Genomic DNA, 25,231 nt, shown 5'->3' with positions numbered 1-25,231 from the left:
AGATTTAACACAGTGCAACACAGAATATAAATAACATAGTAAAATACAATATATAAAAGATTTGACACAGTGCAACACCGAATATATATGCCAATCATCCATCAGACCTTGTGCAAGAGCCTTAATCCAATAGGCTTTTCCTTAATCTCTCCTTATTATCCAAGATATTTGCTTATCCAAGGTTCTGCTGGCCCGTTTAGCTTGGATAATAATAATAATAATAATAATAATAATAATAATAATAATAATAATAATAATTAAAAAAACGTTATTTATACCCTGCCACCATCTCCCCAATGGGGACTCGGGGCGGCTTACATGGGGCCAAGCCCAAAACCATACAATATGACAAAATATAAAACAACGTATCATATTTTAACTTAATGTTCATGTGGTCTGCCCTTGTTTTTATTGTCTCCTTGTTTTATTTTGTAATGGATATTATTTACTGTATTGTTTACTGTATTGTGGTGTGCTGTTCTTTTATATGCTGTTTACATTGTATTGTTTTGGGCGTGGCCCCACGTAAGCCGCCCCGAGTCCCCATTGGGGAGATGGTGGCGGGGTATAAATAAAGTTTTATTATTATTATTATTATTATAACACAGTTTAACAATACAATAAATAATAACATACATTACAACCCAAAATTCAGAGAAAGTAATAAAAACCAGGGCAGGCCACATGAACACTAAGTTAAAACTCGGTGAGAAAAGTGGATAAGTGAGACTCTATTGTATATACAGTAGAGTCTCACTTATCCAACACTCGCTTATCCAACGTTCTGGATTATCCAACACATTTTTGTAGTCAATGTTTTCAATATGTCGTGATATTTTGGTGCTAAATTCATAAATACAGTAATTACTACATAGCATTACTACGTATTGAACTACTTTTTCTGCCAAATTTGTTGTCTAACATGATGTTTTGGTGCTTCATTTGTAAAATCATAACCTAATTTAATGTTTAATAGGCTTTTCCTTAATGCCTCCTTATTATCCAACATATTCGCTTATCCAACATTCTACCGTCCCGTTTATGTTGGATAAGTGAGACTCTACTGTATAAATGTAATGTTCATTTTACTATGAACTTTGTCAGGGGTCCCCAAACTTTTAAAGCAGAGGGCCGGTCCACAATCTTTCAGACTGTTGAGGGGCCGAATTATCATTTGAAAAAAATAATACAAATTCCTATGCACACCTCACATGTCTTATTTGTAGTGCAAAAACAACAACAAGAACAAGAACAATGAAAGAACAATACAATATTTAAAAATGAAAACAATTTTAACCAACATAAACCTATTAGGATTTCAGTGGGAAGTGTGGGCCTGCTACTGACCAATGAGATAGTCAAGTTAATTAGGATTGTTGTTGTTGTTGTTGTTGTGTGCCTTCAAGTCATGTCAGACTTTGGCCGAGCCTAAGTCTAAAGTTTATTATTTATTTACTGCATTTATTTACTACATTTATATCCCACCCTTCTCACCCCGAAGGGGACTCAGAGCAGCTGTATGTACATACAATCTATTATATTATTAGCATAACACAATATTAGCATTGTATATTACTATATTGAAATATACCACTATACTATTATATAATATGTAATATATAACATATAATTAATATTATTATATGGTATTACAATTAGTATTATATTGTATAACATAAGATTATTATCAATATTACAGTAGAGTCTCGCTTATCCAACGTTCTGGATTATCCAACACATTTTTGTAGTCAATGTTTTCAATATATCGTGATATTTTGGTGCTAAATTCATAAATACAGTAATTACTACATAGCATTACTACGTATTGAACTACTTTTTCTGCCAAATTTGTTGTCTAACATGATGTTTTGGTGCTTCATTTGTAAAATCATAACCTAATTTGATGTTTAATAGGCTTTTCCTTAAGGCCTCCTTATTATCCAACATATTCACTTATCCAACGTTCTGCTGGCCCGTTTATGTTGGATAAGTGAGACTACTGTAGTATTAAGTTAGGTTTTCCCCTGACATTAAGTCTATTCGTGTCCAACTCTGGGGGCTCACTTCCATTTCTAAACCGAAGGCATTGTCCGTAGACACCTTCAAGGCCATGTGGCCGGCATGACTGCATGGAGTGTTGTTACCTTCCCACCAGAGCACTACTTTTTCTGCCAAATTTGTTGTCTAACATGATGTTTTGGTGCTTCATTTGTAAAGTCATAACCTAATTTGATGTGTAATAGGCTTTTCTTTAATCCCTCCTTATTATCCAACATATTCGCTTATCCAACATTCTACCGTCCCGTTTATGTTGGATAAGTGAGACTCTACTGTATAAATGTAATGTTCATTTTATTATGAACTTTGTGCTATTGGGCACCACTTGGAACTGCTAGGGTTAATAATATGGAATGTTGGGAGTTGTAGTTTGGCGAGACCCCTGCCCTCTTTGGCAGGGAAGGGGTTGGAAAACTACAACTCCCAGGGTTGCACTGCAGCAAGCCAGAGCAGTCCATGGTGTTGCCAGCCCGCATTCATTCCAACCCAAAAAGGCAAAGGAGAAGCCAAGCGTAAGGCAAAGGAGTCTGCTGCGAAAGTGCCAGCCCGGATTTGCAGGCTGCAAAAAAGGCGGAGCGAAGAGTGTTGGAGGCGGAGGCGAGGGAGGGACGTCTGCGGGGCTGGGAGCCGCCATGGCCCCGCTCCACTTCCCCCGGGAACCGGGTCCCGAGGAGGCCATGCCCGCCGACCTGCAGCCCCTGAACCAGCTCAGTCCCCAGGTGAGCCCGTGCGGCGTGCGCCATGCGCCCAGGGCGCACCAAAAAAGCGCACGCTTTCAAACCAGTAAAGGGCGCCCCCTGTCGGAGTCCCCACCTCCAATCCGGATCAAGGGGGTTCTACTGGCTCTGCCCCTTCGGTCTGCCTGAACCCCAACTTCTGGGCGCCCCCCTGGGTCCGGAGAAAGGGGCGCCAACAAGGTCCCCCCAGCACCTCTCCAACTCCTCCTCCTCCTTCTCCCTGGGTGGGTTTGCACTGTAGAAGTAATGCAACTTGGCAGCACTTTCACTGCCCTGGCTCAGTGCTTATGGTTTCCTGGGAGTTGTAGCTTGCCTTGGGCAGAGAAGCCCTTGTGAAACTACAACTCCCAGGCGTAACTACCCTGTTTCCCCGAAAATAAGACATCCCCGAAAAATAAGACCTAGTAGAAGTTTTGCTGAATTGCTAAATATAAGGCCTCCCCTGAAAGTAAGACCTAGCAAAATTTTTGTTTTGGAAGCATGCCCAGCGCCTGCCAAACAGAACACTAGAGCATGCAAGATTAGTAAATGTACATACCAGTTGTACATGGAAATAATGGTAGTAACAAGAAATTCTTGATAGGATTCACAGTTTGTCTGGTTATGTTGGTTTGTGATAATAAATGTTTATTTTTTGTTCAACAATAAATGTGAATTCTTCTTCATGGAAAAATAAGACATCCCCTGAAAATAAGACCTAGTGCATCTTTGGGAGCAAAAATTAATATAAGACACTGTCTTATTTTCGGGGAAACACAGTATATATATTTTTTCCCACAACAACAAAATGAGGCAAATGTCAGTTGTTGGATTTCATAAATTAGAGCAGAGCTTTCCATCAGTGTGTCAGGCCACTTCTACACTGCCAAATGAAACCCGGGTTATCCTTTTTGGCCTGGATTATAGGTAAAGGTAAAGGTGTCCCCTGACGTTAAGTCTAGTCATGTCTGTCTCTGGGGGTTGGTGCTCATCTCCATTTCTAAGCAGAAGAGCCGGCGTTGTCCGTAGACACCTCCAAGGTCATGTGGCCATTGGCATGACTGCATGGAGCGTCATTACCCTCCTGCCGGAGTGGTAATAATAATAATAATAATAAACTTTATTTTATAAAAAAAACTCACGAGGAAAAGAATGAGGAAGAACAGCCACCAATGGACGGTGAAGCAACAGCTCCCCCGTGGCCGGAATCGTGAAGCTGGAAAGATGTTAAAAATGCCTCTGTGTCTGTCTAAAACTGAATGTTGTTTGTCTGTTGGCATTGAATGTTTGCCATATATGTGTTCATTGTAATCCGCCCTGAGTCCCCTTCGGGGTGAGAAGGGCGGAATATAAATACTGTAAATAAATAAATAAATAAATATTTATACCCCGCCACCATCTCCCCAACGGGGACTCGGGGCGGCTTACATGGGGCCATGCCCAGAACAATACAATTAATATAAATATAAAATATAAAAAGAGCAACAAATCATAACACATTGAACAATACAATAAATGATAATATACATTACAAGGCAAAATCAGAAGAACAATAAAAACAAGGGCGGGCCACAAAAGGTAGTACCAATAGGTAGTGGTACCTATTGATCTACTCACATCGACATGTTTTCGAACTGCTAGGTTGGCAGAAGCTGGAGCAACAACGGGCGCTCACTCCGCTCCCAGGATTTGAACCTGGGACCTTTCAGTCTGCAAGTTCAGCAGCTCAGCGTTTTAACACACTTCGCCACCGGGACTCCGGGCCTGGATTATAAATCAGTGTAATCCGGAGAGTGGAAAGAGCGCCCACTGTTAGCCCCAGCTCCTGCCAACCTAGGAGTTCGAAACATGCAAATGTGAGTAGATCAATAGGTACCGCTCTGGCGGGAAAGTAACGGCGCTCCATGTGATCATGCCGGCCACATGACCATGGAGGTGTCTACGGACAACGCCGGCTCTTCGGCTTATAAATGGAGATGAGCACCAACCCCCAGAGTCGGACACAACTAGACTTAATGTCAGGGGAAACCTTTATATTTACCTTAAACTCATATAATCCAGTTTAAATCAGATCAGCCACCTTGAGTCCCCTCAGGTGAGAAAGGCGCAGTAGAAATGCTGTAAATAAAATGAATGGCCCCTTCTTCATTGCCATATAATCCAGTTCAAAGCACATAATTTTATATGGTCATGTAGACTTTATATGGTCATGTAGAAGGGGCGAATGTAGGCATCTATATCTCATATTAGGGGGTTAGTTTAACCTCATGTTTGCTAGTAAAACTGGATTGCTTTATATTGCTCAATGACGTATGTCTAAAAGGTGTATTACCAACATGAAAATAATTGGAAAGCTTTGAATTAGGTAAATGTTATTGAAAGTGGACCTGTGGTTATATACTAGCTTGGGGACCCAGCAGTGTCCGGGTCATTTGAGAAGTGTAGTCTAGATGCAATGTCATCTGGGTTCAGTGAGTGCAGGTGAACTACAACTCCCATCATCCATGATCCAAACTCTTCCAAACTGCACCAGGCTGTACAGTGGGTCATGGGGGTTGTGTGTGCCAAGTTTGGTACTCAGTCGTCATTAGTGGGAGTCGCAGTGCTCTGAGGAAGTGAGTGAAGGTATTGCAAGTCCCATCGTCCTTGGTCCATCCCCCTCCAAAGTGCACCAGGATGTAGAGTGGGTCATGGGGGGTATGTGTGCCAGGTTTTGATCTTGATCTGTCATTTAAGGCAATTGCAGTGGTCTCAAGAAGTGAGTGAAGGTACTGCAAGTCCCATCATTCGTGGTCTGTCCTCCCCCAAAACACACTAGGATGTAAAGTGGGTCATGGGGGGTATGTGTGACAAGTTTGGTGCTGATCTGTCATTGGTTAGAGTAACACTGGTCTGTGAGAGAGGAAGTGTTTGAAAGTACTGCAAATCCCATAATCCTTGGTCCATCCTTCCCCAAACTGCTGCAACATGTAAAGTGTGTCATTTGGGATATGGGTGCCAAGTTTGGTTCAGTTCTGTCATTCCTGCCAGGGTGTAGAGTGGGTCGTGGGGGGTATGTGTGCCAGGTTTTGGTCTTGATCAGTCATTTAAGGCAGTTGCAGTGGTCTCAGGAAGTGAGTGAAGGTACTGCAAGTCCCATCATCCATGGTCTGTCCTCCCCCAAACTGCACCAGGATGTAAAGTGGGTCATAGGGGGTATGTGTGCCAAGGTTGATTCTGATCTGTCATTGGTTAAAGTAACAGTGGTCTGTGGGAGAGAAAGCGTTTGAAAGTACTGCAAATCCCATAATTCTTGGTCCATCCTCCCCAAAACTGCTGCAGTGTGTAAAGTGTGTCATTTGGGATATGGGTGCCAAGTTTGGTTCAGTTCTGTCATTTCTGCCAGTTGCAGTGGTCTCAGGAAGTGAGTGAAGGTACTGCAAGTCCCATCATCCATGGTCCATCCTCCCCCAATCTGCACCAGGACATTAAGGGGGCCACAGGGGTTCTGTGCGCTAAGTTTGGACCAGTTCTGTCACTGGTGGGCATCGCAGTGGTCTGTGGGTGCCGAAGCGATTGAAAGTACTGCAAGTCCCAGCATCCGTGGTCCATCCTCCCCCAAATGGCACCAGGATGTAAAGTGGGTCATGGGGGTTAAGTGTGCCAAGTTTGGGCCAGGTCAGTCCTTCATGGCAGTCGCAGTGGCCTGTCAAAGTTGCACCCAATCAGAAAATTGCCACATACATCCATCCATCCATACATACAAACAAACATACAAACATTGACTTTAAGAAGGACATATCAAGAATTAATAAGTGTATGGTTCATAGAATAGTTTCCGGAGTTGTGTGCTTGGTATGTGTATACAGTAGAGTCTCACTTATCCAACATAAATGGGCCGACAGAACGTTGGATAAGCGAATATGTTGGATAATAAGGAGAGATTAAGAAAAAGCCCATTAAACATCAAAATAGGTTATGATTTTACAAATTAAGCACCAAAACATCATGTTATACAACAAATTTGACAGAGAAAGTAGTTCAATACGCAGTAATGTTATGTTGTAATTACTGTATTTACAAATTTAGCACCAAAATATCACGATATATTGAAAACATTGACTACAAAAATGTGTTGGATAATCTAGAACGTTGGATAAGTGAATGTTGGATAAGTGAGACTCTACTGTATTAGTGTAGGCATGAGAAGAGTCTCACTTTTTCCTGGGCGTAGAATGAGTAAGAAAGGAAGAAGAGCAACAGTTTTAATGTGATTGACATTGAATTATTCTGTCTTTTTTCCCCCCAGCAATTCTCTGCTCTAACTGAACTGGTATTCCAATTTCTCCAAGAACCTAAAGAGGTACGGTAATCCGTTTTGTCAGATAACAAGTCTAACTAGGTATTTACACAACAGGAGGGTTTTAATATTGCTAGCCATAATTCACAGTTATTAGTACAATATTTCCCCCTTGAGATAAACTGAAAGACGAGGCCCTCGTTCTTTGAAATATCTGCATTTTCTTTAGGGATTTGTTCTATACTGTTATTAAAATAAATAATACTGATACCATGTCATGAAAAGACAATACTGCTCGGAAAGGTAGAAGGCAGCAGCGAAAAAGGAGAACAGTATTACAAGTGGATGGACTCCATAAAAAAGTTACAGGTAGTTTTTAATGGTTTTAGGTGATTTAAACTACCGTATATACTTGAGTATAAGCCGACCTGAATATAGCCGAGGCACCTAATTTTACCACACAATGGGAAAACATTGACTCCAGTATAAGCCGAGGGTGGTAAATTTCAGAAATAAAAATAGATACCAATAAAATTACATTAATTGAGGCATCAGTAGGTTAAATGTTTTTGAATATTTACACCAAGCTAAAATTTAAGATAAGACTGTCCAACTCTGATCAAATCATTATTCTCATCTTCTTCAATGTAAATGTGCTTATGTATCCTTTTAATAATAATAGAGTAAAATAATACATGTAATAATAATAAATACAGGAAAATAATACATGTAATAATAGAGTAAAATAATAAATGCAATAATAATAATAATAAGATCCGAGTGAAATAATAAATGTATTAATAATTATAATAATAATAGAGTAAAATAAATGTAATAGTAGCAACAATAATAGAGAAAAATAATAAATGTATTAATACCAATAATAATAGAGAAAAATAATAAATGTACCATATATTCTCGAGTATAAGCTGACCCAAATATAAGCCAACCAGGACCCTCACCCGAGTACAAGCCGAGGGGGGCTTTTTCAGTCTTAAAAAAAGGGCTGAAAAACTAGGCTTATACTCGAGTATATACAGTATCTGTTTTTAAGAATTCTATGCTTAATTTTTTTCTAATATTTAAAGGTTGTAGTTTTAATATTGTAAATTGCATTCTTTGTAGTGTAGCAAGCCACTTTGAGTAATAATAATAATAATAATAATAATAATAATAATACATTGCAAGACCTAGCTGTTGATTGTTGGGGACCTGAGTGTCTCTCATTCATGGGTAACAATAATTTGAAATCAGGTTGATAGTGGTTAACAACAACCATGACAATAATAACTATATGTAATAGTTTTTAACGTAATGTAAAAAAACTACGTCCTGTATATATTCAAGTATAAGTTTTTCAGCCCTTTTTTTAAAGACTGAAAAAGCCCCCGTCTGCTTATACTTGGGTGAGGGTCCTGGTTGGCTTATATTTGGGTCAGCTTATACTCAAGAATATATGGAACATTTATTGTTTTTCTCTATTATTATTGGTATTACGTTTATTATTTTTCTCTATTATTGTTGTTACTATTACATTTATTTTACTCTATTTTATTATTATTAATACATTTATTATTTCACTCTGATCTTATTATTATTATTACATGTACAGTAGAGTCTCACTTATCCAAGCCTCGCTTATCCAAGCCTCTGTATAATCCAAACCATTTTTGTAGTCAATATTTTCAATATATCGTGATATTTGGTGCTAAATTTGTAAATACAGTAATTACAATATAACATTACTGTGTATTGAACTTTTTTCTGCCAAATTTGTTTTATAACATGAAGTTTTGGTGCTTAATTTGTAAAATCATAACCTAATTTGATGTTTAATAGGCTTTTCCTTAATCCCTCCTTATTATCCAAGATATTCGCTTATCCAAGCTTCTGCCGGCCCGTTTACGTTGGATAAACGAGACTCTACTGTATATGTAATAGTTTTTAACGTAATGTAAAAAAACTACGTACTGTATATACTCAAGTATAAGCCTAGTTTTTCAGCCCTTTTTTTAAAGACTGAAAAAGCCCCCGTCTGCTTATACTTGGGTGAGGGTCCTGGTTGGCTTATATTTGGGTCAGCTTATACTCGAGAATATATGGTACATTTATTACTTTTCTCTGTTATTATTGGTATTATTACGTTTATTATTTTTCTCTATTATTGTTGTTACTATTACATTTATTTTACTCTATTTTATTATTAATAATACATTTATTATTTCACTCTGATCTTATTATTATTACATTTATTATTTTACTCTATTATTACATGTATTATTTTACTGTATTTATTATTATTATTATTACATGTATTATTTTACTCTATTATCATTAAAAGGATACATAAGCACATTTACATTGAAGAAGATGAGAATAATGATTTGATCAGAGTTTGACAGTCTTATCTTAAATCTGAGCTTTATGTAAATATTCAAAAACATTTAACCTACTGATGCTTCAATTAATGTAATTTTATTGGTATCTGTTTTTATTTCTGAAATTTACCACTCTTGGCTTATACTGGAGTCAATGTTTTCCCAGTTTTTTTTTGTGGTAAAATTAGGTGTCTTGGCTTATATTCGGGTCGGCTTATACCCGAGTATATACGGATAAGTAGTTTGAAGTCCAGTTTGCTCCTTTTGGATGAAGGACACTGCTTTTTTGCTCTTCTTTTGCAGATTGAAAGGTTTCTGGCTCAGCTCTCTGAACTTGCTTCCACCAATAAGATCAGCCTGGGCCCTTTGAAGAATATCGTCAAAAGCCTGCTTTTGGTGCCAAATAGTGAGTCTGAGTACAGGACAGCTCAAGGAAGGTTTGCTCGCCAAGGACAGCCACTTCTTGCGTCTCCACTGTAGAATTAATGCAGTTTGACACCACTTTAAATGCCATGACCAATGCTATAGAATCCTGGAGTTGTAGTTTTCCAAGATTTCTAGACTTCTCTGCCAAAGGGTGTTGAGGCCTCCCCAAAACTACAGATCCCAGGACTCCATAGCATTGAGTGATAGCAGTTAAAGTGGGATCAAACTGCATTCATTCTATATTGTAGATGCACCCATGCTTCCCAACACTTTTATTGGCAGCCCAGCTTGGCTCATCCTGTTTTTCTTGGTTTGATCTTCATTTTACACCCTTTGCAACAAGCGTCATTAAGGCCCCTTCCACATAGCTGTATAAAATCCACATTGAACTGAATTATATGGCAGTGTGGACTCAGATAATCCAGTTCAAAGCCTTGATATTCTGGGTTATATGGCTGTGTGGAAGGACCCATAGTGTATTGTTATCCTCCACAACTACAGATGTTGCATCCACGGATTCTACAATCCATGCCTTGAAAAAAAATTTTTTTTTTTAATTCCAAAAGCAAACCTCAGTTTTGCCATTATACACAAGGGACACTGTTTGGCTATACCATTGTATATCATGGGTTTTGGTATCCAATGTGTGTGGGATTGTCTCTTGGAACAAAATTCGAGCCGATACTGGGGGCTCATTATATTTATTTTAAAATATAAACCCCACCTTTCTGCCAATTAGGGCAAAAGAAATATACAGCCAACACAAATCATAATGAAAAGAGTCCTTTAAAAACAACTTGAGCCCTGTCAAAATGGATAAATCACTGATACAAATATTGTTCATGGTTATGTATTAATCTTAAATAAAACGTTTCAGGGGGAAATGCATATGTGAAATTAGTATCTATAATTTAGATCTATATCTAGCTCTGTATTGTTTATATAAGCATTGAATGTTTGCCTGTTACTATGTTGGAAGCCGGCCTGAGTCCCCATGGGGAGATAGGGTGGGATCCAAATGAAATTATTATTATTATTATTATTATTATTATTATTATTATTATTATTATTATTAGGTTATTGTTGATACCATATTGTTTTTGTTGCCCCTACTTTTCCACTTATAGAGCTAGTTTATTGTTTTTCTTTGAAATATGATATTCAAAAACGTTTAACCTACTGATGCCTTGATTAATGAAATTTTATTGGTATCTATTTTTATTTTGAAATTTACCTGTAGCTGCTGCATTTCCCACCCTCGGCTTATAGTCGAGTCAATAAGTTATCCCAGGTTTTTGTGGTAAAATTAGGTGCCTCGGCTTATATTCGGGTCGGCTTATACTCGAGTATATATGATACATTTATTTTACTCTATTTTTATTATTATTATTAATACATTTATTATTTCACTCTGATCTTATAATTATTATTGCATTTATTATTCTACTCTATTTATTATTACATGTATTATTTTCCTGTATTTATTATTATTATTACATGTATTATTTTACTCTATTACAGTAGAGTTTCACTTATCCAGCACTCGCTTATCCAACGTTCTGCATTATCCAATGCATTTTTGTAGTCAATGTTTTCAATACATCGTGATATTTTGGTGCTAAATTCGTAAATACAGTAGCATTACTGCATATTGAACTACTTTTTCTGTCAAATTTGTTGTATAACATGATGTTTTGGTGCTTAATTTGTAAAATCATAACCTAATTTGATGTTTAATAGACTTTTCCTTAATCCCTCCTTATTATCCAAGATATTTGCTTATCCAACGTTCTGCCTGCCCGTTTACGTTGGATAAGCGAGACTCTACTGTATGTTGGTTTTTATCTAGCATAAACTGAAATGGAGTTAAGTAGAACAAGACATATATGTAATTAACTAGCTTTGCCCGGCCACGCGTTGCTGTGGCTTATGGGAATCCTTTGTTGGCCAGGTGGAATAGCAGTGAATAGCCTTGCAGTCTCAAAGCCTGGCCGTTTTCTGGAGTAGCTGGAGCTTTTTGTTATATGAATGTAGAGGCATGGATGAGAGGTTGTGCTGCCAAGTTTAGTGTTTCTGGGAAGTGTAGTTTTGTTGTTTTCTCCTAGGCCGAAATTTCATTACCCTTTTATATATATAGACTAGCTGTGCCCGGCCACGCGTTGCTGTGGCGAAGTCTGGTGGTATGGGAAATAAAGTATTGAGGAATTGGTGGTAGTTAAGGTAAAGGGTAAGGGTTTTACCTTACATTAAGTCCGTTATAAATGGGTTATATAGCTGTGTGGAAGGGCCTTGAGTCTACCCTGCCATATAATCCAGTTAAAATCAGATAATCTGTATTTTATGGGCAGTGTGGAAGAGGCCTAAGTGAGGCCTAACTCTGCCTGTCCCCTGGGCTGAGCGGGTTGCTAGGAGACCAAGTGGGCGGAGCTTAGCCTTCTAACTGGCAGCAATTGGATATAAACAATTATTTCTCTCCCTCTAATTAGGACTTTATTTTTCTTTTCTTTTTGTTGTATGAACGTAGAGGCATGGATGAGGGGTTGTGCTGCCAAGTTTAGTGTTTCTGGGATGTGTAGTTTTGTTGTTTTGTCCTAGGCCGAAATTTCATTACCCTTTTATATATATAGAAGTGTAACTCCAGAGATGGATAGATAGATAGATAGATAGATAGATAGATAGATATGGGGGGTGGGTCAAAAGGTTTTGCCTCCCGCATCATAAAAACGTTATGAATGAACATATAATAGCAGAAGTCGCTACAGATCATCACCTCAGCTATTCTCTACACAAAACTACCGTTCAATATAGTCTCCATCAATTTGTCCACATTTGCACCATTGTTCAACCCAGGCATCAAAACCATTTGGGAAAAATTCGTGGCCCATGATTTCAAAGCTGTTTTAACATCATTGAAGTCACTGAATTTGAAACCATGTAGGTCAGGGGTCCCCAAACTTTTGAAGCAGAGGGCCGGTCCACAATCTTTCAGACTGTTGAGGGGCCGAATTATCATTTGAAAAAAAAATACAAACAAATTTCTATGCATACTGCACATGTCTTATTTGTAGTGCAACAACAACAACAACAACAAAAGAACAATACAATATTTAAAAATGAAAACAATTTTAACCAACATAAACCTATTAGGATTTCAATGGAAAGTGTGAGCCTACTACTGGTCAATGAGATAGTCAAGTTAATTAGGATTGTTGTTGTTGTGTGCCTTCAAGTCATGTCAGACTTTGGCCGAGCCTAAGTCTAAAATTAATTATTTATTTACTGCATTTATTTACTACATTTATATCCCACCCTTCTCACCCAGAAGGGGACTCAGAGCAGGTGTATGTACATACAATATATTATATTATTAGCATAACACAATATTAGCATTGTATATTACTATATTGAACTATACCACTATACTATTATATAATATGTAATATATAACATATAATTAATATTATTATATGGTATTACTATTAGTATTATATTGTATAACATAAGATTATTATCAATATTATATGTATATACAATCTATATATATAAAAGAGTGATGGCATCAGGGCAGCGGACAAAACAACAAAACTACAGGCCCCCCAACCTCGAAATTTAACAACACAACCCATCATTCACGGCTCTAGGTTGATACAACAAAAAGAAAAGAAAAATAAAGTCCTAATTACAGGGAGAGGAATAACAGTTTTTATCCAATTGCTGCCAGTTTGAAGGCAAAGCTCCGCCCACTTGGTTTCCTAGAAACCTGCTCAGCCCAGGGGACAGGCACAGTTAGGCCTCACTTAGGCCTCTTCCCCAGATTTTAACTGGATTATATGGCAGTGTAGACTCAAGGCCCTTCCACACAACTATATAACCCATTTAGAATCTTGTATTATCTGCTTTGAACTGGATTATCTTGACTCCACACTGCCATATAATCCACTTCAGTGTGCATACTAAACATAAAGACAACCATACAACAGACTTTCAATACCACCACTACCTCAACAATTTCTCACCAACACCACCAGACAACGCCACAGCAACGCGTGGCCGGGCACAGCTAGTATATTATATTATTAAAACTGATATAAAAATATTATATTATAAAACTGAGGGCGGGGGCCAGGTAAATGACCTTGGAGGGCCGCATCCGGCCCCCGGGCCTTAGTTTGGGGACCCCTGATGTAGGTTGTCTTTCAGAGGTGCAAAAAGGAAACCTACGTGGTTTCAGGCAGCTTTAAAATCATGGGGTTGCCCATGCCTGTGTGATAGGCTTATTTTTGTATTGAATGCACAATACCAAGCACTTGTGCTCGCAAAAGGCAGCTTCCCTTGTGTCAGTTCAGTGCATGAGCTTCCCTTTTTGCTTTCTCTTCTGCACAGTAGCAATGCACTGCAGCCGGACAATGCTGCTCCTTTTCGCTGACCCTTTTTCTCTTTTACGATGTTTGCTCCAGGTGCCCTGAAGAAGGCTCTGTCGGCCGAACAGGTCCGAGCTGATCTTATCTCTCTGGGTAGGTCCCTCTGGTTCGCCTCCGGTCATCCTGGGAAGCCTCCGCTGTCCATTCCCTCCTTGCAATGTGTTGTGTCTCTTGCAGGTCTGAGCGAGGAGAAGGCCAGCTTTTTCGAAGAACAGGTACGGCTTGCATTCCTTTCCCCTTGGAATCTGAAACTAGGCGCCCAGGGAGACATTTCTTGAGCTGCTCAGTCACCGATTGCTGTATTCATTCATCACGTTTATATCTCTGGCACAGATAGCTCCCAGCACAACCCCTCATCCATGCCTCTACGCTCATACAACAAAAAGAAAAGAAAAATAAAGTCCTAATTAGAGAGAGGAATAATTGCTTTTATCCAATTGCTGCCAGTTAGAAGGCTAAGCTCCTCCAACTTGGTCTCCTAGCAACCCAATAAAAAATAATAAAAAACACTAAAAAATTGATACAGCAATGCGTGGCCGGGCACAGCTAGTCTATATATATAAAAGGGTAATGGAATCACGGCACCGGACTAAACAACTAAACTAAACGCCCCACAACCTTGAAAATTGACAGCACAACCTCTCATCCACGCCTCTACGTTCATACAACAAAAAGAAAAGAAAAATAAAGTCCTAATTAGAGGGAGAGGAATAATTGCTTTCATCAAATTGCTGCCAGTTAGAAGGCTAAGCTCCGCCCACTTGGTCTCCTAGCAACCCACTCACCCCAGGGGACAGGCAGAGTTAGGCCTCACTTAGGCCTCTTCCACACTGCCTATAAAATACAGATTATCTGATTTCCCATACCACAATACTTTGCCACAGCAACGCGTGGCCGGGCACAGCTAGTACTAACATAAAACAAGTCTGAGAATATAGTACAGGTTATGTGTTTGGAGTTCTGAAATTTGACATTGTTTACATAGGTGGCTGAGAGAGTGACACTTTTTGCTGTCTGATGGTTCCATGCTCAAAATTATGAAATACATTCTGTTAAAAATAGGATCTGCATCTAAGGCTGGATCTGCACTGCCATATATATATGTATGTATATGTATATGTATATATGGTATATGGCAGTGCAGATCCAGCCTTAGATGCATATATATATTATATTATTATTAGTAATATTACATTACATATACAATTATAATAGTGTATTATTATTATTATTACATTGTATTACATCATAATATTATCAATATTATATGTGTGTGTATATATATATATATATACACACACACACACACACATATAATATTGATAATATTATGATGTAATACAATGTAATAATAATAATAATACACTATTATAATTGTATATGTAATGTAATATTACTAATAATAATATTACTGTATATACTTGAGTATAAGCCTGGTTTTTCAGCCCTTTTTTTAAGACTGAAAAAGCCCCTCTCGGCTTATACTCAGGTGAGAGTCCTGATTGGCTTATATTTGGGTCAGCTTGATATTATTACTGTTATATAAACCTTTGTTTTAACTTCTGTTTTATCATCTTGTGTTTTAAACTGTGTATATTGTTTAATGTAATTGTGCTGTTACTTTTGTAACGTTGTGAGCCGCCCCAAGTCCCCACGGGGAGATGGTGGCGGGGTATAAATAAAGGTTTTATTATTATTATTATTATTACTCGAGAATATATGGTACATTTATTATTTTTCTCTATTATTATTGGTATTGTTACATTTATTATTTTTCTCTATTATTGTTGCTACTATTTCATTTATTTTACTCTATTTTTATTAGTATTAATACATTTATTATTTCACTCTGATCTTATTATTATTATATTTATTATTTTACTCTCTTTATTACTACATGTATTATTTTCCTGTATTTATTATTATTATTATTGTTACATGTATTATTTTACTCTATTATTATTAAAAGGATAGATAAGTACATTTACATTGAAGAAGATGAGAATAATGATTTGATCAGAGTTGGACAGTCTTATCTTAAATTTGAGCTTTATGTAAATATTCAAAAACATTTAACCTACTGATGCCTCAATTAATGTCATTTTATTGGTATCTGTTTTTATTTCTGAAATTTACCACTCTCGGCTTATACTGGAGTCAATGTTTTCCCAGTTTTTGCGGTAAAATTAGGTGCCTTGGCTTATATTTGGGTCGGCTTTTACTCGAGTATATACAGTACATATTATTGTTAGTAATATTACATTACATATACAATTATATAGTGTATTATTATTATTATATTATAATAATAACAACAACAACATATAATAAAACATATAATAACATGTAATATTACTAATAATATTGCAATGTAGTCATAGAGTACTATATAATGCTTATATAGTGCTGATATTGTGCTATACTGATAATATAATATATTGTATGTATTTATAACTTGTATGCCACCCTGAGTCCCCTTTGGGGTGAGAAGGGTGGGATATAAATATTGCAAATAAATAAATAAATAAAAATACTTGAGTATAAGCTGACCTGAATATAAGCCGAGGCACCTAATTTTACTATTAAAAAACTGAGAAAACGTATTGAGTATAAGATGAGGTTGGGAAATGCAGCAGCTACTGGTACATTTCAAAATAAAAGTAGATACCAATAAGATTACATTAATTGAGGCTAAATGTTTTTGACCATTTCCATAAGACTGTAATTTAAGATAAGACTGTCCAACTCTGATTACCGTATATTTTCGAGTATAAGCCACCCCGAATATAAGATGGCCAGGAGCCTCACTCAAGTATAAGTTGAGCGGGGCTTTTTCAGCCCTTAAAAAGGACTGAAAATTTTGTTTTATACTCAAGTATATATGGTAATCCAGTTTCTGAATCCAGATTATCTGCACTGGATTATATGGCAGTGTAGATGGGACCTTAGATAAATGGATTTTGTGTTCAGACTAGTGCACCTACACATGCAAAATTAATGGAGTTTGACACCAATTTTATTGCAATTGCTCAATGCTAGCGAATACTGGGAGTTGTAGTTTTGCCAAGTCTTTTATCCTCTATCCAAGGGAACTGATGCCTCAGCGAATGACGGCTCCTCACTAAAGTGGTGTCAAACTGCATTCATTCTAGAATGTAGACGCACCCTTACAAATCTTATTTTCAAAACCAGATAGTGCAGCAAAGTTTGTGTTGATTACTTGGAGATTTTGGGATTTAGTTTTCCTTTGATTAGGGCATTGCTGAAACAGGGCCGGAAAAGCAAAGTATTCAAACTGGCACTTTAAATCCACAATATTGGTCCTAGGACAATGATGGGCAACCTTTTGCGCTTGGTGTGTCAAAATTCACCAAAAAACCTAGCATGACTTGGGTGGTGTGTCACTTCGAGAGAAAAAAACCCATAATTTTGCAATATGTATAGTTTAAATAACAAAAATATATAATTGTAATATATAACTTTATTTAATAAATCAAAAACTATTTACTACCATTATTTCCACATACAAAAATCTATGGTACCTCTTGTAGTTTCCACGCTGATTTCTCTCTATTGTAGTTTCAATGTAGTCATGAATAATGAATAATATAATAATACTGTAATATAATAGTAATAATATGATAATATACTACAGTAATAATATATATATATATACTGTATATACTCGAGCATAAGCCTAGTTTTTCAGCCCTCTTTTTAAGACTGAAAAAGCCCCCCTCGGCTTATACTCGGGTGAGGATCCTGGTTGGCTTATATTTGGGTCAGCTTATACTCGAGAATATATGGTACATTTATTATTACTCTATTATTATTGGTATTATTACATTCATTATTTTTCTCTATTATTATTACTATTATTACATTTATTTTACTCTATTTTTATTATTAATAATAATAAATTTATTATTTCACTATGATATTATTATTATTATTATTATTGCATTTATTATTTCACTCTATTTATTATGACTTGTATTATTTTCCTGTATTTATTATTATTATTATTTTATGTATTATTTTACTCTGTTATTATTAAAAGGATACATAAGCACATTTACATTGAAGAAGATGAGAATAATGATTTGATCAGAGTTGGACGGTCTTATCTTAAATTTGAGCTTTATGTAAATATTCAAAAACATTTAACCTACTGATGCCTCAATTAATGTAATTTTATTGGTATCTGTTTTTATTTCTGAAATTTACCACCCTCGGCTTATACTGGAGTCAAAGTTTTCCCAGGTTTTTTGTGGTAAAATTAGGTGCCTCGGCTTATATTCGGGTCGGCTTATACTTGAGTATATATGGTGTGTGTGTGTGTGTGTGTGTGTGTGTGTGTGTGTAATGTGCATAATTCTCATGGAGTAAACAATAAAACCACTGGACCAAATCACACCAAATTTGACCACAAAAGACATAGTCATCCAATCAATCTGCATGTGGCAGTGTGCCAGCAAAAATGGCTAGGCGTGTCAGTGCTGACACGCGTGTCATATGTTGGCCATCACTGTCCTAGGAACTGTAGAATGAATGCAGTCTGACACCACTTTAACTGCCATGGCTTAATGCGATGGGATCCTAGGAGTTGTAGTTTGGTGAGGCACCAATGCTCTTTGGCAGAGGAGGCTCTGCAAATCCCACAATGTCATGGCATTCAAATCAAATCAAGACTGGGCAAAATAACAACATGGATAAAGATGTGAAATTGTGGTTTTGTGACGCAGTGGAAGGGAAATGTGGCGACGCTCTCGCGCCTAGCGGTGGGGCAGACCCTGATGGTCAACCAGCTCATGGACATGGAATGGAAGTTTGGGGGTGAGTAATTTTGCTTTGTCTCAAACCAAGAAGCACCCCTTCCCTGGCATTTTGCCCCCAACACCTAGGCACTGGTTTTGGTCCATAACTTGTCTTTTTTCTCGCCACCAGTTACGGCCGGAAGCAGCGAACTGGGCAAAGTGGGAAGCATCTTCTTGCAGGTGAGCCACTGTCTTGCAGGACGATTCTGTAATTCTGAGATACGTGGGTTGAATGAAAAGTAATGCCTCCACCTTCGTAACTGCTCAACAGGTGGCAGTCCTGGTCTGCGGCAGGGACTGGCTTGTTAAGTAGACTCTCCTCTATAGTTTCATTTGTCAGGAAGCCTTAGCATTGAACAGTTATGTTATTAAAGGACAAAGTCTGGAACCCTGCGCAGACAATCAGTCAATGCAACTTAAGCAACGTGCAGTCATTGAATTCTTGACAGCAGAAGGTGTCGCCCCAAAGGAGATTCCTCAGAGAATGCCAGCTGTTTATGGTGATTGTGTTGTGACTCCTGTGCGTCGTTGGGCGAGTAAGTTTAAAGATGTTTAGGTGGGAACATCTGCTGTCAAGAATTCAATGACTGCACATTGCTTAAGTCGCATTGACTAACCGTCCGCGCAGGGTTCCATACTTCGCACTTTAACAACACAACCGTTCAATGCTAAGGCTTCTCTGTCTGTGCAGGGTTCCATACTTCTCACTTTAACAACACAACCGTTCAATGCTAAGGCTTCCCCGTCTGCGCAGGGTTCCATACTTTGCACTTTAACAACACAACCGTTCAATGCTAAGGCTTCCCCGTCTGCGCAGGGTTCCATACTTTGCCCTTTAACAACACAACCGTTCAATGCTAAGGCTTCCCCGTCTGCGCAGGGTTCCATACTTTGCACTTTAACAACACAACCGTTCAATGCTAAGGCTTCCCCGTCTGCGCAGGGTTCCATACTTCGCACTTTGACAACACAACCGTTCAATGCTAAGGCTTCCCCGTCTGCGCAGGGTTCCATACTTCTCACTTTAACAACACAACCGTTCAATGCTAAGGCTTCCCCGTCTGCGCAGGGTTCCATACTTTGCCCTTTAACAACACAACCGTTCAATGCTAAGGCTTCCCCGTCTGCGCAGGGTTCCATACTTTGCACTTTAACAACACAACCGTTCAATGCTAAGGCTTCCCCGTCTGCGCAGGGTTCCATACTTTGCCCTTTAACAACACAACCGTTCAATGCTAAGGCTTCCCCGTCTGCGCAGGGTTCCATACTTCGCACTTTAACAACACAACCGTTCAATGCTAAGGCTTCCCCGTCTGCGCAGGGTTCCATACTTCGCACTTTGACAACACAACCGTTCAATGCTAAGGCTTCCCCGTCTGCGCAGGGTTCCATACTTCTCACTTTAACAACACAACCGTTCAATGCTAAGGCTTCTCTGTCCGCGCAGGGTTCCATACTTCGCACTTTGACAACACAACCGTTCAATGCTAAGGCTTCCCCGTCTGCGCAGGGTTCCATACTTCTCACTTTAACAACACAACCGTTCAATGCTAAGGCTTCCCCGTCTGCGCAGGGTTCCATACTTTGCCCTTTAACAACACAACCGTTCAATGCTAAGGCTTCCCCGTCTGCGCAGGGTTCCATACTTTGCACTTTAACAACACAACCGTTCAATGCTAAGGCTTCCCCGTCTGCGCAGGGTTCCATACTTCGCACTTTAACAACACAACCGTTCAATGCTAAGGCTTCCCCGTCTGCGCAGGGTTCCATACTTCTCACTTTAACAACATAACCGTTCAATGCTAAGGCTTCCCACCAAATGGAACTTCCTTCCTTCCTTCTTCCTGTCCCTCTGATCCGAACCTCTTTTTTCTCTGTTTGCTTTTTGGCAAGGCTTGCCAATGCAAAAGTGGGCAAAGGCTCCTATGCATTTCATAAAAGGGAAATTTCCCTCTTCTGTGCAGCCATTAAAAGCACAGGAGCTCTTTCCAGTTTCTTCTATGACAACCCTACCATCCGACTTCAGTTTACAAGACACTATTAGAATCCAAACTTCAGGGAGTTGTGTTTCCCGGCTGTTGAAATGTTTGCGGTCTATTATGATTTGCTGCATGCAGAAAGGGGAGCGCTTTGAAGGTTTTAGGGAGTTCTGTTTCCTTTTGCTAAACCTGAGATGTGTTTTTAAAACTTCTTTCCAGTTGAAATTGGTGGTGAAGAAAGGAAACCGGATGGAGCCCGTCTACATGGGTAAGTACGTGACCCTCGTTGCAAATGCTCAAACCCTGGCATGGACAAATTTTGGCCCTCCAGGTGTTTTGGACTTCAACTCCCACAATTCCTAACAGCCGGTAGGCTGTTAGGAATTGTGGGAGTTAGAGTCCAAAACACCTGGAGGGCCCAAGTTGGCCCAGGCCTGCACATACCCATGCACTATGTAACACTATCCCAGAGCTTTGTTTTTATAGGGCACAAAACCCCAGTGCAGGAGGTTGTTTGAACTGGGTTGTTCCATTCTATTTTAATATTTGTATGTTGTGGATTATTATTATTATTTATTTTATTTTACAGTATTTATATTCTTCCCTTCTTTCTCACGTCAAAGGGGGACTCAGGGTGGATCACAATGTACATATACATGGCAGACATTCAGTGCCATTAGACATACAACATACAGACAGAGACATAGAACCAATTTAACATTTTCCAGCTTCCGGCTTCATTGCTTGATTCCGGCCACAGGGGGAGCTGCTGCTTCATCATCCACTGTGACACCGAGTCCTTGATGGATTACTTCCTCATTCCTTTCCGCACGCTGCTGGATGATTTTTATGGAGTCTTAAATTAGTTAAATTAGCCTCCCTGCATAAGCGGTACCTAAATCCAAGAGGGCCAAAGAAGACCTTAAGATCATGGGTGGGGGAGGGGTGTACCTAGATGCTGCTTTTATATTTTTATGTTTTAATATCTTAATGTTAATGCTTTTAAATTGTATTTATATGTTGATTGTTTCTATTGGTTTTTTGTTATGTTTTACTTGCTTTGTATAATGTGCCATTGGATTTTTGCCTAAATGTATGTTGTACGCCACTCTGAGTCCCCTGCGGGGTGAGAAGAGCGGGATAGAAATGAAGTAAGTAAATAAATAATAATAAAAATCCAATAATAATAATAATAATAATAATAATATAATTTTATTCTTATACCCTGCCCCATCACCCCGAAGGGACTCGGGGCGGCTTACATGGGGCCAAGCCCGGACAACAACAATATAAAACAAACAATAAAACAAAACCATCAACAATAAAAAATCACATAGAAAATATACTGATAAAATATTGGATTGGATCCAAAGAAACTGGACCGAAAAAGTGCAAGTTATGTCGGTATGCCCTACTTGATAGATGCAACTATCTTTTGGGTTGCTTAGGTCAACAACGAGCAAAGCACCCTTGACAGATGCCCATCCAGCCACTGCTTAAAAGCTTCCAACTTTCAAACCAAGAGAATTGTTTTCAAATTCGGTGACGTTGTGCGATATGAAAATGTGCATTTCTTGTTTCCGTTCGTCGTTTACGACGTTGGTTTTGTAATCGTTGTAATCCCAATATTGTTCCTTCTCTTCCCATCAGAGTTGACGCTGCCCCAGTTTTACAGCTTCCTTCACGAAATGGAAAGAATGAAGGCCAGCCTGGAGTGCCTCAGCTAAAGCTCCTGCCGGGGACCGGATACGAATCCTGATCATTGGAGGGGAAATAATAAAATGGTTTTAAGGGCGGACAAGGCATCTACGTTGTGGAATTAATGCGGATCGACACTACTTGGGCTGCCGGGCAAATTTGGGATCTCCAGGTGTTTTGGACTGCAACTCCCAGCATTCCTAACAGCCTCAGGCCCTTTCCTTTTCCCCCTCCGCTGCTTAAGCGGCGGAGGGGGAAAAGGAAAGGGCCTGAGGCTGTTAGGAATGCTGGGAGTTGCAGTCCAAAACACCTGGAGGTCCCAAGTTTGCTCATGCCTGCTATAGTCATTTCAGGTTCCTTTGGTTTGCAAACCGTCAAGGTGCCTTGGAAGTACAAGCATGCATTTTCCAAAAATAAAAAGCTCAAACGGCACACCTGACAAAGATGATTTCTAACCTTTGAAAAAAGGAACAAAAGCCCTTCGAAATGGAGTTGCAAAACCACCCAAACTGCCAGGTGACAAAACCCGCAGCTTCCTCAAAACTCCTTCGAAAATAGAAAGTCATTACATCAAATCATACCTGTGGGAAACTCACAAAACAAAAATATAAACTACTAGCTGTGCCCGGCCACGCGTTGCTGTGGCGAAGTCTGGTGGTCTGGGAAATAAAAGTATTGAGGAATTGGTGGTAGTTAGTTAAGGTAAAAGGTAAAGGTTTTCCCCTGGCATTAAGTCCATTATAAATGGGTTATATAGCTGTGTTGAAGGGCCTCGAGTCTAAACTGCCATATAATCCAGTGCAAATCAGATAATCTGTGGAAGAGGCCTAAGTGAGGCCTAACTCGGCCTGTCCCCTGGGCTGAGTGGGTTGCTAGGAGACCAAGTGGGCAGAGATTAGTCCTCTAACTGGCAGCAATTGGATAAAAACAATTATTCCTTTCCCTTTAATTAGGACTTTTCTTTTCTTTTTGTTGTATCAACCTAGAGGTGTGGATGATGGGTTGTGTTGTCAAATTTCGAGGTTGGGGAGGCCTGTTGTTTTGTTGGTCGCCGTGATGCCATCACTCATTTATATATATATAGATTTTCAGTGTTGATTTTTACACTGTAGAATGGATGCTGTTTGACTCCGCTTTGACTGTCATCAGGTAGCTGTGAGTATATATGTGGCCATGTTCCAGAAGCATTCTCTCCTGACGTTTCGCCCACATCTATGGCAGGCATCTTAAGAGGTGGTGAAGCTTGTTGGAAACTAGAAAGGAGGAAACCATGAAAACGGAGTAAAATCTGGCTACCAGTATTTTTAAAAAAATCTATAATCAGGACAATAAATAAATAAATAAGTTAGATAAGGAGCAAAATCTGGCTACCAGTATTCCAAAAACTCTAAAATCAGGACAATAAATAAATAAGATTAATTAATTAATTAAAGAATAAAGAAAACCTTTACCTTTACCTATTAAATAAAGAACAACACTCAGAAAACAGGAATTCCAGTAAGGAAATAATCAGGGCTAGCTAACACCTCCCAACAAAGGATTCCCCCAGGTAGGAAGCAGCCAGGCTGTGAAGCTGAAAGGCCATTCAATTCTAAAAAATCAGGACAATAAATAAATAAATAAGATAAATAAATAAATTAAATAAAGAATAAAGAAAACCTTTACCTTTACCCATTAAATAAAGAACAGCACTCAGAAAACAGGAATTCCAGACAGGAAACAATCAGGGCCAGCTAACACCTCCCAACAAATGATTCTCCCAGGTAGGAAGCAGCCAGGCTGTGAAGCTGCAAGGCTATTCAATGCTGATCAAGGTGATTAATTGCAACATTCACACTTGCCTCCAACAGACAAGAGTTCATTCTCCCACCCTGGACATCATTCCACAGATATATAAACAAACCCCACTTGTTTCATTTCCAACAGACCTCACACACCTCTGAGGATGCTTGCCATAGATGTGGGCGAAACGTCAGGAGAGAATACTTCTGGAACATGGCCATACCTCACAACCTCTGAGGATGCCTGCCATAGATGTGGGCGAAACGTCAGGAGAGAATGCTTCTGGAACATGGCCATACCTCACAACCTCTGAGGATGCCTGCCATAGATGTGGGCGAAACGTCAGGAGAGAATACTTCTGGAACATTGCCATACCTCACAACCTCTGAGGATGCCTGCCATAGATGTGGGCGAAACGTCAGGAGAGAATACTTCTGGAACATGGCCATACCTCACAACCTCTGAGGATGCCTGCCATAGATGTGGGCGAAACGTCAGGAGAGAATGCTTCTGGAACATGGCCATACCTCACAACCTCTGAGGATGCCTGCCATAGATGTGGGCGAAACGTCAGGAGAGAATGCTTCTGGAACATGGCCATACCTCACAACCTCTGAGGATGCCTGCCATAGATGTGGGCGAAACGTCAGGAGAGAATGCTTCTGGAACATGGCCAT

The 25,231-nt window shown here is 39.0% G+C and overlaps 1 protein-coding gene across 2 annotated transcripts; it reads left to right on the top strand.

The window, feature by feature from the left end:
* Positions 1–2,496: 2,496 nt before the first annotated feature.
* On the top strand, positions 2,497–22,875 carry commd7 (COMM domain containing 7). 2 transcript variants are annotated; one of them, XM_062979181.1, is made up of 9 exons: positions 2,499–2,777; positions 7,063–7,116; positions 9,735–9,837; positions 14,315–14,371; positions 14,456–14,493; positions 19,024–19,114; positions 19,226–19,275; positions 21,294–21,342; positions 22,725–22,875. In XM_062979181.1, the coding sequence occupies exons 1-9, from the start codon at positions 2,691–2,693 to the stop codon at positions 22,799–22,801; spliced, it is 606 nt and encodes a 201-aa protein (XP_062835251.1). In that variant the 5' UTR covers positions 2,499–2,690; the 3' UTR covers positions 22,802–22,875. The 2 variants fall into 2 exon arrangements, with proteins under 2 accessions (XP_062835252.1, XP_062835251.1); XM_062979182.1 differs by lacking the exon at positions 7,063–7,116 and having other exon boundaries at positions 2,497–2,777.
* The last annotated feature ends 2,356 nt before the right edge of the window (positions 22,876–25,231 follow it).

The sequence above is a fragment of the Anolis carolinensis genome, chromosome 4 (genome assembly GCF_035594765.1).
Source record: "Anolis carolinensis isolate JA03-04 chromosome 4, rAnoCar3.1.pri, whole genome shotgun sequence".
Taxonomy (NCBI): Eukaryota; Metazoa; Chordata; class Lepidosauria; order Squamata; family Dactyloidae; genus Anolis; species Anolis carolinensis.
Note: the sequence above shows the minus strand (reverse complement) of the source record. Positions and strands in the feature narration are given on the sequence as shown.